Consider the following 16,308-nt stretch of genomic DNA (forward strand, 5'->3'; position numbering starts at 1 on the left):
CTTTCTGGCCGGCCAAGTTTCAAAAGAGAGATCAGTCACGAGTCTTATAGGTCTCCCTTTATATGTGAGGGCACGTTTACCCCTTGCTGCTTTCAGAATTTTCTCTTTATCCTTGTATTTTGCCAGTTTCACTATGATATGTCGTGCAGAAGATCAATTCAAGTTACGTCTGAAGGGAGTTCTCTGTGCCTCTTGGATTTCAATGCCTTCTTCCTTCCCCAGTTCAGGGAAGTTCTCAGCTATTATTTCTTCAAGTACCCCTTCAGCACCTTTCCCTCTCTCTTCCTCCTCTGGGATACCAATTATGCATATATTATTTCTTTTTAGTGTATCACTTAGTTCTCTAATTTTCCCCTCATACTCCTGGATTTTTTTATCTCTCTTTTTCTCAGCTTCTTCTTTTTACATAACTTTATCTTCTAGTTCACCTATTCTCTCCTCTGCCTCTTCAATCCGAGCCGTGGTGGTTTCCATTTTGTTTTGCATTTCGTTTAAAGCGTTTTTCAGCTCCTCGTGACTGTTCCTTAGTCCCATGATCTCTGTAGCAAGAGATTCTCTGCTGTCCTCTATACTGTTTTCAAGCCCAGCGATTAATTTTATGACTAGTATTCTAAATTCACTTTCTGTTATATTATTTAAATCCTTTTTGATCAACTCATTAGCTGTTGTTATTTCCTGGAGATTCTTCTGAGGGGAATTCTTCCGCTTGGTCATTTTGGATAGTCCCTGGCGTGGTGAGGACCTGCAGGGCACTTCCCCTGTGCTGTGGTGTATAGCTGGAGTTGGTGGGCGGAGCCGCAGTCAGACCTGATGTCTGCCCCCAGCCCACCGCTGTGTCCACAGTCAGACTGGTGTGTGCCTTCTCTTCCCCTCTCCTAGGGGCGGGATTCACTGTGGGGTGGCGTGGCCTGTCTGGGCTACTTGCACACTGCCAGGCTTGTGATGCTGGGGATCTGGCATATTAGCTGGGGTGGGTAGGCAAGGTGCACAGGGGCAGGAGGGGCAGGCTTAGCTCGCTTCTCCTTAGGTGATCCACTTCAGGAGGGGCCCTGTGGCAGCGGGAGGGAGTCAGATCCGCTGCCGGAGGTTTGGCTCCGCAGAAGCACAGAGCTGGGTGTTTGTGCGGAGCGAGCAAGTTCCCTGGCAGGAACCGGTTCTCTTTGGGATTTTGGCTGGGGGATGGGCGGGAGAGATGGCACTGGTGAGCGCCTTTGTTCCCCACCAAACTGAGCTCTGTCGTCAGGGGGCTCAGCAGCTCTCCCTCCCTTTGTCCTCCAGCCTTCCCGCTTTCCGAGCAGAGCTGTTAACTTATGACCTCCCAGACGCTAAGTCGCGCTTGCTGTCGGAACACAGTCCGTCAGGCCCCTCCGCTTTTTGCAAGCCAGACTCGGGGGCTCTGCTTGGCCGGCGAGCCGCCCCTCCGCCCCGGCTCCCTCCCGCCAGTCCGTGGAGCGCGCACCGCCTCGCCGCCCTTCCTCCCCTCTTCCCTGGGCCTCTCGTCTGCGCTTGGCTCCGGCGACTCCGTTCTGCTAATCCTCTGGCGGTTTTCTGGGTTATTTAGGCAGGTGTAGGTGGAATCTAAGTGATCAGCAGGACGCACGGTGAGCCCAGCGTCCTCCTACGCCGCCATCTTCCCTCAACTCTCTACTGCTTTTTACCATGCTCTCCACCTTGGGAGACTGGCCTGTGGTCTGAAGTAGATTCCCTTTCCTCTCCAGCTGGGTTTAGCCTGCAGCAGCTTGGGCAGGCCATCAGAAGTAAAAGAGAGATAGATCAAAATACTTATTCCCATAGCTGTATTGCTGTGAGACTTCCTCAGGCCGGCTATATCCCTCAGCCTGAGCTCATGTTACCTCCCAGGACAGCTCTCTCGACTCTTTTCCTCTGGGGTCCAGCAACCATTCCCTTTGCACAACCTTCGGGCCAGGGATAGTAACAACCCACTGTTCCTAGCACTGGACACTACATTCTCCCTCATGGGTTCCCTAAACCTAACTGCACTTTGGAAATGATGCTTTTTAGTAAACCCCTCAAATCATCCCACCTGAGTGTATAATTTGCTTCCTGCTCAGACTGACACACCAAATATGATTCTGGGATTTTGATCTTGGATGGCTGTGAGGGTAGATGATACTATGAGCTGAGATAAGGAATACAGGAAGATGAGTATGTTCACATGTGGAAAGAAAAACCACATCTTGAAGTTGCTATATAACAACTGTGGATCATCCACAAACAGAGGTTGGCAGCAGCTGTAAACGCAGACGTGGCATAAAGATGGAGATAAAAATTAATTTTGAGAAATTTGTAAGTACTGATCATTGCCATAAGCTCTAGCTTAAAATAGAGAATTCATTTAATTTAGGAGATGGAGTCAGCAAACTCTCTCTAAAATTACAGAACTGTAGAGCTTAAAAGGATGTTAATTGTCTTCTAGCTGAGCTCTCCTTTTCTGGGTGTTATAACTGAAGTCCACAGTTAGCCATCAAAGGGCTACTGTTAGTTAATGGCGGTGCTGGCAGTGGAGCTTCTGGGTTCTCCCATCTATGTGTGCTCTTTCCACAAAATTCAGCCTTTCCCTCAATTTTGCTGTTTCCCAGTAGTCATCAAGTATGGAGTACTTAGTCTGCACCCAGCTTTGTGCTAATTGATGTGAGGAATAATGCAGAAGTAAAACAGAATTCCAGCGGTTTACAGTCTTAATTGACTAAAATACAAATGTTTAGAAATGAGAGTGCTAGAGAGAAATGGCCTGTCACACTAAAGGAAAAGAGGACATTTTGTAGGACAGGGGCACTGTTATCCGGCATGATCACTTTGAGATTTTAGCAATTTCATGTGCATTGTTGGTGTGAGTGAGGAAGTAGTAACAGTTGGCTCAATTATTGCCCCAGCATTCAAGGATTGTCTAATTTATTCTATTTAAGCATACAAATTTTTATTGTAGAATAACATGAAGCATAAAGATCTATAAATCTATTGGTTCCTATCTTTAGAGACCCTCCTTCTAAATGACAGCTTAAGTCCAAACACATTTTGGCAAATGAGAGAGCAGAAAATATATTCTTATTATTCACGCAAGTGTGAATTTATCGATGTATTGTTATTATTTAGCTCTAAACATAAAGTGAGTAGGAGAGATGATGGTCTGAAAGCCTACACACCTCAACATTGCTCCTTAGAAATCACATATATTTTCTGCCCCCTGTTTATGATTGCTGTATATAATTCTAAACTATGCTGAGAAACCTCTTAGTAGGAATTGAAACTGGATTGCTATCATTATTCTATTTTCACATGCTCATAACTTTCTCAGCAGCATTTATCAATGCTGAGAAATGACCTGCTTGGGCTATTATAAAGGGAAAATTCCTTTAAGTCTGAAGAGCTGTTATCAATTTGGTAGTTACTGCTGGAAGAAAAAGGTGATGTCTACATAGGCAGTTGAAATGATCTATATTTATCTTAAGGATGAAACTAGTTTATTTTGTAAATTACAACTAACAATTGCTTCACAAATTTTCTTGTTTTCCACCTGCTATGTCTATATAATTTCAGGCTTTGGCAAGTGGAAGAGATAAAAAGGTGATAATTCCTCAAGTGTGAGCCGGGGGCGGGGGGAAGAGAAAGAGGGGTCTAATGGATTAATAATTAAGAAGGAAAAACCTCAACAGAGAAGAAGCAATTGTCCTCAAAGACATTTACCCAAGGCATCTGGTCCACACAAAACTCATACCATTGAAAAGGTGGACTAAGTTAACACATTTCCCTGTGTAACTGGTGTTACAAGCTCAAATATCTTCAGGGACAGGCAGTTAATCTGAAATTGCAAAGCAGCCAAGTCTTAGAGTTATGAGGACAATAACTACCCGCAAAGTAGAGGCTCCACCCAAGGCCTCATGTGTGTGCATGTGTGTGTGTGTGTGTGTGTGTGTGTTCACAAACTATGGGCTAAACAAAGAATGGCTGTAGGCTGAATTATGCCTGTTTACCACTGTTTTGTGATGCCCATTTTAGACACATTAAATTGAATGCTTCTTTCTATGTTTCACTTTGTGGAGATTTTTCTTTTTTTTTCTTATAATTTTTTTTTTCACATTTTTGAGAGACAGAGTGAGACAGAGAGCGAGCAGAGGTGGGGAAGAGACAGAAGGAGACACAGAATCTGAAGCAGGCTCCAGGCTCTCAGCAAGCGTTCAGCAGAGAGCCCGATGCAGGGCTCGAACTCAGGAACCATGAGATCATGACCTGAGCTGAAGTCGGACACTTAACTGACTGAGCCACCCAGGCACCTTGACTTTGTGGAGATTTTTCATTCCTTAGGCCAGCTAGTTTGGGACATTTCATTATTGCTACGGTCTCAGTGTTGTGTCCGCCTCAAATTTGTATGTTGAGATCCTAACCCCCCAAAAAAAGATGGTATTAGGAGGTGGCGCCTTTAGGGAGGTACTTAGGTCATGAGGGTGGAGCCCTCATGAGTAAGATTAATGTTTTTATAAAAGAGGCCACGAAGAGAGCCCTAGCCCTTCCTCCATGTTTGAACATAGTGAAAAGGTGCTGGCTATGAGCCAGGAGGAAGGCCTTTACCCAACCATGCTGGTACCTGACCTTGGGCTTTCCAGCCTCCAAAAACGTGAGAAATAAATTGTTGTGGTTTATAAGTCACCCGTCTATGGTATTTTGTTATAGCAGCCCAAACAGACGAAAACAGTTATCAATCTTTCCCTTTATTTTCAACTTTATAAGAAAAATCAGTTTTTATAAGAAAAAGTCAGAAAGTTTCCTGCGTGAAAGTGAATATATGATGATTCATTTCCTAGGAATTGAAAGAAAGGAATTTCAGCAACTGCATCTCTTGTCTTCTAAAGTCTTTCCACTTCTACACAAAACACAAGGGGAGAGATTTCATGAGATTCTAGCTGCTTAGAGCAGCTCATTGATAAAAATCAGGTATAATCAAGATTACCTAAGAAAAACTGACATCTTAAACACTGAGAACTGAACTGCAAAGCAAAGGATTATCTTAGTTTCACTCTGCAGGTAAAAAAACAAAACGCCAGTAACTAAATGTTGGTCTTATCTTGTAGTCCCTCCATGAACCACAGTTTTGATTTTATGTTCACCCAAGCATATTAAGGGGAGACAGGATGTCTGCACAACCCAGCTCAATTATCTGTTTTTCTGTACTACAGCATTCATCATTATGGGAAGGAAAATTTGGCTCAGATGATGCTCGTATCTTATACCAATACTGGTGTAACGACACAGTGTAAGTTTACTCCCACAGCCCATAATTCAACTACTAAATTACTACATGTACAGCTCATGAACAAGAAATTCTACATAAAAACTGTTACTAATATGAAGAGTTTTTGCTTATGTACTTTCAAAGTATGGATTTAACAGGTTTTTTTCTTACTCGTGCATTTTTAGATACTAAAGTACATCCCACTTTTCCCCCTCAGTACAATACGAATTATGATAGAATTTATGACAGAATTTATCCATGGAAGGCTTTTCAAAGCCAGACTATAATTAGGTTAAAAATACATAATAGGCACATGGACAAAGACTGGAAATCAATTTTTAAATGCACAAAATTGCAAAAGTTGAATTACAGGTGACTTTTTCATTATTAAACATTGTATTATTGTGTAAATTCAATGGAAGTTATTTAAAGCTCAGGTACTTACCGTGGTTGGAAAATAACGACTCGTTTTGAATTTTTTCAGAGCCATAGAAGAGGTGTAGGTGCCCAAGAAGAGGATGAAAGACATGAGAGTGATGTCAGGAACAAAATCACAGTTGTTCCCCACGAGCTTTCCTCCGTATTTCAAACACTTCTTCGTCGACAAAAATGCCCAGTCAAAGGTAGCATTATGGTACTGAAGAAGAAAAACATGAACATTTTTCTAGAGAACACCAATGCATCAAAAGCAGCATTTGATACTTGATGGGCTATGTAGGGATTAGGCTGAAAGTCTCTGTAGAACAGCTGGAGGGTAACCACTGGAGGGTGAAACTTGACGAAGGGTTAATGGAATAACTGGTACTGGGGGGCCAGGAGGCTAGCAATTACTGAAAACACAATGAAAATGATGCCATCTCTTACCTAGTTTGGGCTACAGCCCTACAATCATCCATTTGTTCAACAGAAACAAACCACAAAGTCCGTCTTTCCTGTCAACCTTCCTGAGAGTAAACTGAGACACATTAATATCCTAAGTCTCAAAATGTGAGACTCTCTAAAACACCTTTATTGTTTAAAAAGTACTTACTTTTGCAATACACAGCTTCTTTGGATTCAAGCGGCCCTATGGTTAATGCTCTCTAAAAGTCATATTAGCTTAACTATGCATCTACCCAGCACTTTCCCAAGGAGCTATTTCTTTTCTAAATAACTAGAGACTGGTGATTTAAGGAATTAGACTATAAAAAATACTGATGGTCCCTGCTTTTTCAACTGAATACCTTAATAAAATAGAACTTTTTATCGTGTGGGCTTCAGGTGAACAGCATGTACACCCAGTACTGGAACATACTAGAATGGGCTTTGGAGTCCTGTGTGGCATATCCCTATGGTACATGACCTCAAGCTCATGGGTCAACTTTCAAATTTTCTTCTATCTCATGAATTGCTGTCATGTTGTCAGTGCTTCTTGAGAACAGCTAACTCCTGTTCCTATTTTCCGTTTCTAATATGCAGGAGAATCCTTTTGCTAGCACACTGGACTAGACCAAGGTACTCATCCCCCAGCGGCTCCCAGTCTTACCTACTTCTCTAGAGAACGACCTTCAGTCACATTAGAACTACCTCACCTAAAATGTTATGCCCTCTTGCAGCCAGTTACTGACCAACACTAATGTGGTGCTACAAAATTCCCCTAAATATGTTGAAAATCATACGTGATGCTGTTTGGGAAGTGATTAGGCCATGAGAATGATTAGGCCATGAGAATGATGTCTTTATGAATGAGATTCATGTTTTTATAAAACAGACCCCAGAGAGCTCCCTTGTCTCATCTGCCATATGAAGACACAATGAGAAGAAGGCTGTCTATGAACCAGGAAGTGTGTGGGTCCTCATCAGACACTGAATCTGCCAGCACTGTGATCCTGAACTTTCTCTTAGGTCCAGGGCTAATGAGTATGTCATGTGCTAACAGAAGGTTTATTTGAGAATACCTTGCAAATAAATAGGGAAAGATAAATTTCTCCTGTCCTTTGGAAGCAAGAGTTCTACCTCATACCAAACTCATCATCAACATTCTTTACTATTCAATGAATTCTCTTGATGTAAGTAATCTAGTCATAAAAGTTCACATGTGCAAAAGAAGAATCTCGGACCAGAAATTGTTCATATTTTTATAGAGCTCAAAAGGTAAAGTGCTTACATAAGTCAATAAAAAAAATAAACTCTAGGTCTTTCCCTGAAATATTTTTTCTATATTAGCTTCAACTTATAAACAGCTGAACCACATAATTATTCTTTTATCAAATGCCAATTTTGAGAGGTGATTTAATCATGTCTCATCTTGTTTTTCAGATTTCTGCATATGGATGTTTTTAGAAGAACACATTTAAAGTTTAGAGGTCATAATAGGTAACAGATTTCTTTGTTTTCAGATCAGCAAAAATTTACCATTGTAAATTTGCCTATGTAAATTTACCATAATATCATTTCAGCACTTTAATATGAGCAGAACCCTTTTTAATAGCCCAAGGAAGTAAGCTGCGTTAAGACAATCAATCCCAACAGACAGTTTTTATTGATTTTCTTACAGAGATTCAGGTTGAGGTGAAAAATATACAGATATACATAAAATGATAGATATGTTTTCTCATGTACATCAACTCAAAATGCCAATATCACTATTTTTTTGGCCTCAAATGATTCCCTATATCATCATACAGAAAGTTTAGCCTCCCAACCATCTAAGGACTTTAGTATAAAGTTTAGGCAGCACGTCCAGATCTCTCAGTATATATATACACTTTTCCCACTTCCATAAAACTTTAAATCTAGCTAATAAATAATTCTATTTAAACATCACTGGAGAGGAACCTATATTATCTGTGTTACTTCAGTGTTATTACTCTACATAAACTCGTATCATTGAAGGTTAACTTCATAAAACTTCAGGCAAGATTCAGATAACAAACAAACTAGACATTAAGACAAAGCATTAGTCATCTATTAGTGGTGTATATATGTAAATACGCAAAGTAGAATTTTAAATAATTATCTGATAATTTAATCATCACAGATACAATTTCTATTATTTTTTACTCCAATATATCTCATTTTGTTATCTATGAAACATACACATTTCAGTAAAAATGATATGTTTTACTTCAGAGGTACACTCTGCTTTGCCTATGTAAAGGGAACATAAAAAAAGAAAACTACAGATTTTAGTTACTACTTTCTATAATCCAATAGTTTTCAAATTTTATTATCAGTGAAATATCTTTTCATGTGGAACCCCAATATTTAAAACTGTGATAAAACTGAGATATTCGGCCCTATGTATTTAGGAGGGATTGGGCTGCACTTTCTCACTACCCCTGGTCCACCTAAAGGCAGACCCTGAGTCCCCTCTCTTGGGAATTCTAGCTTAGTCTGAGCGGAATGTTACTTTAAAAACAATGCTGTCTCATTAAAAGTCACCTATCTATATCTATCATTTATAATTATAATTTATTTGAAATTACCATGAGTAGTTTAATCCAGGACTGAACAAACTATATCCCATAGGCCAAACTCAGCCTGACTCCTGTTTTTATAAATAAAGTTTTACTTAAACACAGTAATGCTCATTTCTTTACATAATGTTCATTACTACATTTGTGCTACAACTGCAATGCTGAGTAATTTCAACAAAGACCAGATATCTGACCCATAAATCCTAAAAAGTATACTATCTGATCCTTTACAGAAAAAGTATCTGCCCTGGTTTAATTTCTTGCCTAAGACTCCTATATTACTTTCTACTATCCTTATAAATAAATCTTTCATGTTTCATCATATTAGTACATTACACATTTTTAGTTGATTTGTATTTTTTTATATTTGTATTATTATTTCATGGGTAGTGTTATTGATGCTGGTTGATTCACTGTAAAATTTTTTTAAGACCCCACCCAAAAATTTCTAGAACCAATACATGAATTCAACAAAGTTGCAGGATATACAATCAATGTGCAGAAACCAATTGCATTTATATACACTAATAATGAAGCAGCAGAAAAAGAAATCAAGGAATGGATCCCATTTGCAATTGCACCAAAAACAATAAGATACCTAAGAATAAACCCAACTAAACAGGTAAAATATCTATACTCTGAAAACTACAGAACACTTATGAAAGAAATTGTAGAGGACACAAAGAAATGGAAAAGCATTCCATGCTCATGGATTGGAAGAACAAACATTGTTAAACTGTCTATACTATCCAAAGCAATCTGCACATTTAATGCAAATCCCTATCAAAATACCACCAACATTCTTTACAGAGTTATAACAAACAATCCTAAAATTTGTATGGAACCAACAAAAGATGCCAAATAGCCAAAGCAATCCTGAAAAAGAAATGCAAAACTGGAGACATCCCGATTCCAGACTTCAAGCTAATTACAAAGCTGCAATCATCAAGACAGTATGACTCTGGCACAAAAACAGACATATAGATCAATGGAACAGAACAGAAAACCCAGAAATGGACCCCCAACTATATGGTCAACTAATCTTCAACAAAGCAGGAAAGAATATCCAATGGAAAAAGGCAGTCTCTTCAACAAATGGTGCTAGGAAAACTGGATGGTGACATGCAGAAGAATGAAACTGGACCACTTTCTTAGACCATCCACAAAAATAAATTCAAAATGGATAAAAGACCTAAATGTGAGATAGGAAACCAACAAAATCCCAGAGGAGAACAAAGGCAGCAACTTCTTTGACCTTGGCCAGAACAACTTCTTACTAGATATGTCACCAAAGGCAAGGGAAACAAAAGCAAACACAAAGTATTGGGATTTCATCAAGATAAAAAGCTTCTGTATAGTGAAGGAAACAACAAAACTAAAAGGCAGCCTACATAATGGGAGAAGATTATTTGCAAATCACATATCTGATAAAGGATTAGTATCCAAAACTATAAAGAACACATCAAACTCAACACCCCAAAACCAAACAACCCAGTTAAGAAATGAGCAGAAGACATGAATAGTCAGTCAGAGAAAGACAGATATCACATAATTTCACTCATATGTGGAATTTAAGAAACTTAACGGATGATCAGAGAGGAAGGGAAGAAAAAATAAGATAAAAACAGAGAGGGAGGCAAACCATAAGAGACTCTTAAATACAGAAGACAAACTGAGGGTTGATGGGGGTAGGGGGGGTGTTGAAAATGGGTGGTGGACATTAAGGAGGGCAGTTATTTGGATGAGCGCTGGGTGTTATATGTAGGCGATGAACCACTGGATTCTACTCCTGAAGCCAGGAGTACACTGTATGTTAACTAACTTGAGAGTTAAAAAAATAAAATAAGAAGACCTGAATAGACACTTTTCCAAAGACATCCAGATGGCTAACAGACACATGAAAAGATGCTCAACATCACTCATCATCAGGGAAATACAAATCAAAACTATGATGAGTTACCACCACATACCTGTCAGAATGGTTAAAATTAACAACACAAGAAACAACAGGTGTGGGCAAGGATGCAGAGAAAGGGGAACTCTCTTGCACTGTTGGTGGGAATGCAAACTGGTGAAGCCACTCTGGAGAACAGTATGGAGGTTCCCTAGGAAACTAAAAATGGAACTATCCTATGATCCAGGAATTGCACTATTAGATATTTACCCAAAGGATACAAAAATACAGATTTGAAGGGGTACATGCACCCCAGTGTTTATAGCAACATTACCCAAAACAGTCAAAATATGGAGACAGCCCATTCATCGACTGATAAATGGATGAGTAAGATATGGTACATATATACAATAGAATATTACTCAGCCATCAAAAAGAATAAAATCTTGCCATTTACAATAACATGGATGGAGCTAGAGTGTATTATGCTAACCAAAATAAGTCAGTTAGAGAAAGACAAATACCATATGATTTCACTCACATATGGAATTTAAGAAACAAAACAGATGAACATATGGCAAGAAGGGGAGAGAAGAGAGGGAAACAAACCACAAGAGACTCTTAATGATAGAATACAAACTATGGGTTCATGGAGGGAGGTGGGTGGGAGATGGGCTAGATGGGTGATGGTTACTAGGGAGGGCACTTGTTTTGAAGAGCACTGGGTGTTGTATATTAGTGATTCATCACTGAGTTCTACTCCTGAAGCCAATATTGCACTGTATGTTAGCTAAAATTTAAATTTAAAAAAATGGCAAAAAAACTCCAGCTTTGGTTTTGATCATTTGTAATTTTCAAACTGTGGTAAGTCATAGAAAAAGCAAAAACAGGTAAATGATTCTTCTCCAGGTTCATGCAACTCCCGAAGAATTAATTTGAAGGAAATACTGAACATACATCAAAGCAAGAGACTGAGAAAATACCCTCATGGGCTTCAATCTCATCTCTACCACGATTTAATTGGAAACCAGAAAAAAAAATTAACTTCACTTTCCTGTGCAACTGCTGATAGGATAGCTGCAAAAGAGTACCATAAAGGTCACGGTGATCATAGCTTCGGAAAATGCTCTAACATAAATAGTACTCTTCACATGCAAACCACTCTGATTACTGCTTAGAAAGTCATGGTAAAAAACACACAACCAAATAACACTGGCTCCTAAAAGAGGGCAAATACTGTGTTGGACACGTCCAGCACAGATGTTAAGTGACCCAAGAAGAAAGAAATCCTTGAGTCCCCTGAAATATCATGTAAAACATTGTTTGCATGTATATTTATCTGGGAAAAGCAACCACAGATTTCATTAGAACCTCAGAGGAAGCAGTGAAGCAAAGACGCTTCAGATGTTACTGCTCTGGTGCTTTTATAAGTGAGGTTATTCCATCATCATAGTACGCCATGCTCTATGTATGTCAGCTGCACTCCAATTTTCATTTATTCTAAGAGCAAATTCATGACTGCAAGGCTAACGATGATTTGTTAACTCATCAGCAAATGTTCCCCAATTCAGAGAGATTCGTTGTTTTGTAACTACTTCTTAGTAAACTATATCCCTGTTTGAATCCTCATGGGCGTTTTAAATTTAACACATTCAGGGTGCTTGGGTGGCTCAGTCGGTTAAGCATCTTACTTCGGCTCAGGATCTCATGGTTCATGGGTTTGAGCCGGTGTCAGGCTCTGTGCTGATAGCTCAAAGTCTGGAGCCCACTTAGGATTCTCTCTCTCTCTCTCTCTCTCTCTCTCTGCTCCTCCCCTGCTTGCATTCTGTCTCTGTCTCTCAAATATGAATAAATGTTAAAAAATAATAATAAAATGAAATGAAATAAAATAAAATAAATTTAACATGTTCAAAACTAACTCCTCATCCTTCCTTAAATCTTGCTTCCCCTAGGATCTTGCCTATCTCTGTTAATAGCAAATTCATCCTTCTAGATTCTAAAAACAGAGAACCCTGAAGTCATCGTTAATTCCTCTTTCTCACAGGTCACATTACGGCAAAAAATGATCTCAAAATATGTCCAAAATTAGGGGGGTCTGGCTGGCTCAGTCAGTAGAGCATGTGACTCTTCATCTCAGGGTTGTAGGTTCAAGCCCCATGTTGGGGTAGACATTACTTAAAAATAAATATTGAATACTGGAGGGAGTGTTCAAAAGAGAGAACTCAGTTGAGAAATAAGGGAGAACAGAAAAATTGAAATGGCAATTTCAGAATACTTTCGAAAAAAAAAAAAACAGTAGCAAAAGGATAGGCTAGAGCATGTGAGCACTATAAAATCAAGGCACGTTCTTCAGGGCTGATGAGGACTTCTGAGGTGTTTGTGGTAGATGAGAAAGAACCAGGCTATGGGGGTAGAAGGAAGAAGGGCATGCTGGAAAAAAAATCAAGAATGGAGAAAGGAAGGTGAAAGATTAAGTAAGAGAGAGACTGATTAGGGTTTCGGCAATTCTTTGTACCAGGATGGGTAAAGGCTAGATATAACAGAAGTATAGAGCCCGAACACCAAAGGGACTGTGTATCACTAAAAACTAAGAAAGAACAGACCAAGACAGAGGCAGGGTTCAATTTACAATACACCAGGCTTCCAAAGACATTTTAGCTAACCTAAATCATTCATCAGGATCCAACTATCTGACATATTCAAGGAAGATATCTACTAATTTATCTACCCTTTTTATCTGGGGAACAAAATTAAAGTAAAATAAACTTTCAATTTAAAGTTGCCAGATAAACTACAGGATGCCCAGTTATACAGATAAACAATGAAAAATATTTTTAGTGTAAGTATGACCCATGCAATATGTGGGACATATTTATACTAAAAAAATTGTTTGGTATTTACCTGAAATTCAAATGTAAATGGGACCCTCTGTCTTTTGTTTTGTTTGCTAACTCTGGTGATGCTGTTTCAGTTAGCTACAGGCTGTTTTGAACAATAGCAGCATGTGGAAAATAGAAAAATGTGGCCAAAAGAAAACAAAATGCATTGGGTCCTGGTTACATAAAGGAACTAAGATAGTGTTAAGACAGCAGCAATAAAGAAAAATAAAACAAAAACAATTTTTAAAAGGTTCCTGGGAGAAACAATATGTTTGCTAAAATATTAACTATGCAAGGCAGTACAAGAAAGTGTCTAAATGAACAGTATAGAGATTAGTAAGTAGATCAGAAAAAGAGCTAATCAGTTTCATTGATCACAGAGAAAACAAAATTCAAACTAAGTCCTGAAAGAAAGACTGGTCCTTGTAGAACTCTCATACTCCAAAGGGTAAAGAGAACAGTAAGAGTGGCAGAAGGACAAAACTAAAAAAGAATGACAAAGAAAGTAACAAAAGCCAAGGGAATGAAAGCGACAAGCTTTATATGTGTATTTCTCTCTGCATTGGCAGAAACAAAGTGGTAAAGCATTAGACAAGGAGATACCATGAGCAAAGATGCTGATTTGGGGACTTACAATGCTTCATTCACTTATCTAGCAAGTTCTTTATTCAAAATTTATTGAGTGCCTACCATGTGGAGAAACCAACAGTGAGTAGACCAGGTGAGCCAAAGAAGGCTGATTGTGTAAACAGGTAGAAAAAAATATATATACATATAAGAGAAATGGGACCAAGTGACCAAGTTGCTGAGGATCTTAACTGAGGTCAATCTTGTGAAAAGGGATATCAATCTATTTTTCTGAATTTCATTTTCCAGAGAATTATCCTGTTTACACTGAACGGATTTGTTTGTAAATCTTAAACGTATAAGGTATACCAAAGGATGAATTTTAAAATTTAAAATGTTATAGGATCCTCCCCCAAAGACAAAATGGGGAGATATATATGTGAGAGAGGATGAGCAAAATGTTGACAATCATTGAAGCTAGGTGATGTGCATATGGAAGTTCATTGTACAATATTCTCTGTAGTTCACTGCATGTTTTAAATTTTCTATATTTTTAAAAGTAGGAACGGGCACCTGGGTAGCTCAGTTGGTTAAGCATCCAACTTCAGCTCAGATCATGATCTCACAGTTCACAGGTTCAAGCCCTGTGTCAGGCTCCGCACTGACAGCTCGGAGCCTGGAGCCTGCTTCAGATTGTGTGTCTCCCTTTCTCTCTGCCCCTCTCCTGCTTGTGCAGGCTCTCTTTCTCTCTCTCTCTATCTCTCCATCCAAAATAAACAAACAAACAAACAAACAAACAAACATTTTTAAAAAATAAATAGAAGTAGGAACATGTGATATTCAAGGGGACTTAAGGACAGAATGGTTTTTGCACTTGACTTTCTCAGTGAGAGAAAATCACAAAGATGCTACGCATAAGAAGATTAATATGACATTCTATTTCCCATGAAAATGAATGTTAACTCCTAAAATCACCCTGAAGGTACATCAAATGAAAGCACTTTTGCTTCCATGTCTGACTGCCAAGCAGAATTTATGAGACAATAATAGTTCTCAGTTTCTTGATTAACAGCATCTCCATTAGACATGATATGCTTCACTAGGTTACACAATAAGCAAAAAAATAAAATAAAATAATAAAGTAAATAAAATGGAAGATTTTTGTATTGCTCTCTTTAGTATCAACTAATAAAGTATGCATGCACCTTTTGAAATAAATATAAATGAAGGTAATGCTACAGAAAGAAGTCTCAAGGTTAAGTAGTTAATGTACTCATTTAGGGGTTTTTCCCTGCAGTGGGTAAGCAAATTTATAGTAATTTTCAACTTACTTTATGAACTACAGGATACATTTGAGCTGTGTTGTCTAGAGTTGTATGTGTTATTGTGAAATATCAAAACTAATTGGTTTTCTACTTGTGATTAATATATAGAAGGTAGACTGAAACTGGACCACTTTCTTACACCGTATACAAAAATAAATTCAAAATGGATTGAAGACCTAAATGTGAGACTGGAAACCATCAAAATCTTAGAGGAGAACACAGGCAATAAGTAACCCCTTTGACATCAACCATAGAAACTTCTTTCTAGATAGGTCTCCTAAGGCAAGGGAAACAAAAGCAAAACAACACTATTGGGACTTTATCAAAATAAAAGCCTTCTGCACAGCAAAGGGAACAATCAGCAAAAGTAAAAGGCAGCCTATGAAATGGGAGAAGATATTTGCAAACGATATATCTGATAAAGGGTATCCAAAATCTATAAAGACATTATCAAAATTAATACCCAAAAAACAAATAATCCAGTTAAAAAATGGGAAGAAGACATTATAGACACTTTTCCAAAGAAGATATACAGACAGCCAATAGACCCATAAAAAGATACCCAACATCACTCATCATCAGGGAAATGCAAATCAAAACCAATGAGATATCACCTCATACCTGTCAGAATGACTAAAATGAACAGATGAAACAACAAATGTTGGTGAGGGTGTGGAGAAAGGGGAACCTCTTGAACTGTTGGTGGCAATGCAAACTGGTGCAGCCACTCTGGAAAATAGTATGGAGGTTCCTCAGAAAGTTAAAAATAAAACTACTCTATGATTCAGCAACTGCACTGTTAGGAATTTACCCAAAGAATACAAAAGTACTAATTCAAAGAGATACATGCACCCAGATATTTATATTTATATCTATAAATATAGATATTTATAGAATGATAGAAGCATTATCGACAATAACCAAATTATGGAAACAA

General features: G+C 38.5%; 1 protein-coding gene across 8 annotated transcripts in view; it reads right to left on the minus strand.

Moving 5' to 3' along the window:
- SLC4A4 (solute carrier family 4 member 4) overlaps positions 1-16,308 on the minus strand; it is a 354,218-nt gene that overhangs the window by 52,738 nt on the left and 285,172 nt on the right. For all 8 annotated transcript variants that reach the window (XM_086704881.1, XM_086704885.1, XM_086704880.1 and 5 more), the window contains one exon: positions 5,694-5,885. In XM_086704881.1, coding sequence (XP_086561007.1) covers positions 5,694-5,885 — 192 coding nt within the window. The remainder of the gene's footprint in view (positions 1-5,693; positions 5,886-16,308) is intronic.

Source organism: Puma concolor, chromosome B1 (assembly GCF_028749965.1).
Source record: "Puma concolor isolate L17-30 chromosome B1, mPumCon1.1.hap2, whole genome shotgun sequence".
NCBI lineage: Eukaryota > Metazoa > Chordata > Mammalia > Carnivora > Felidae > Puma > Puma concolor.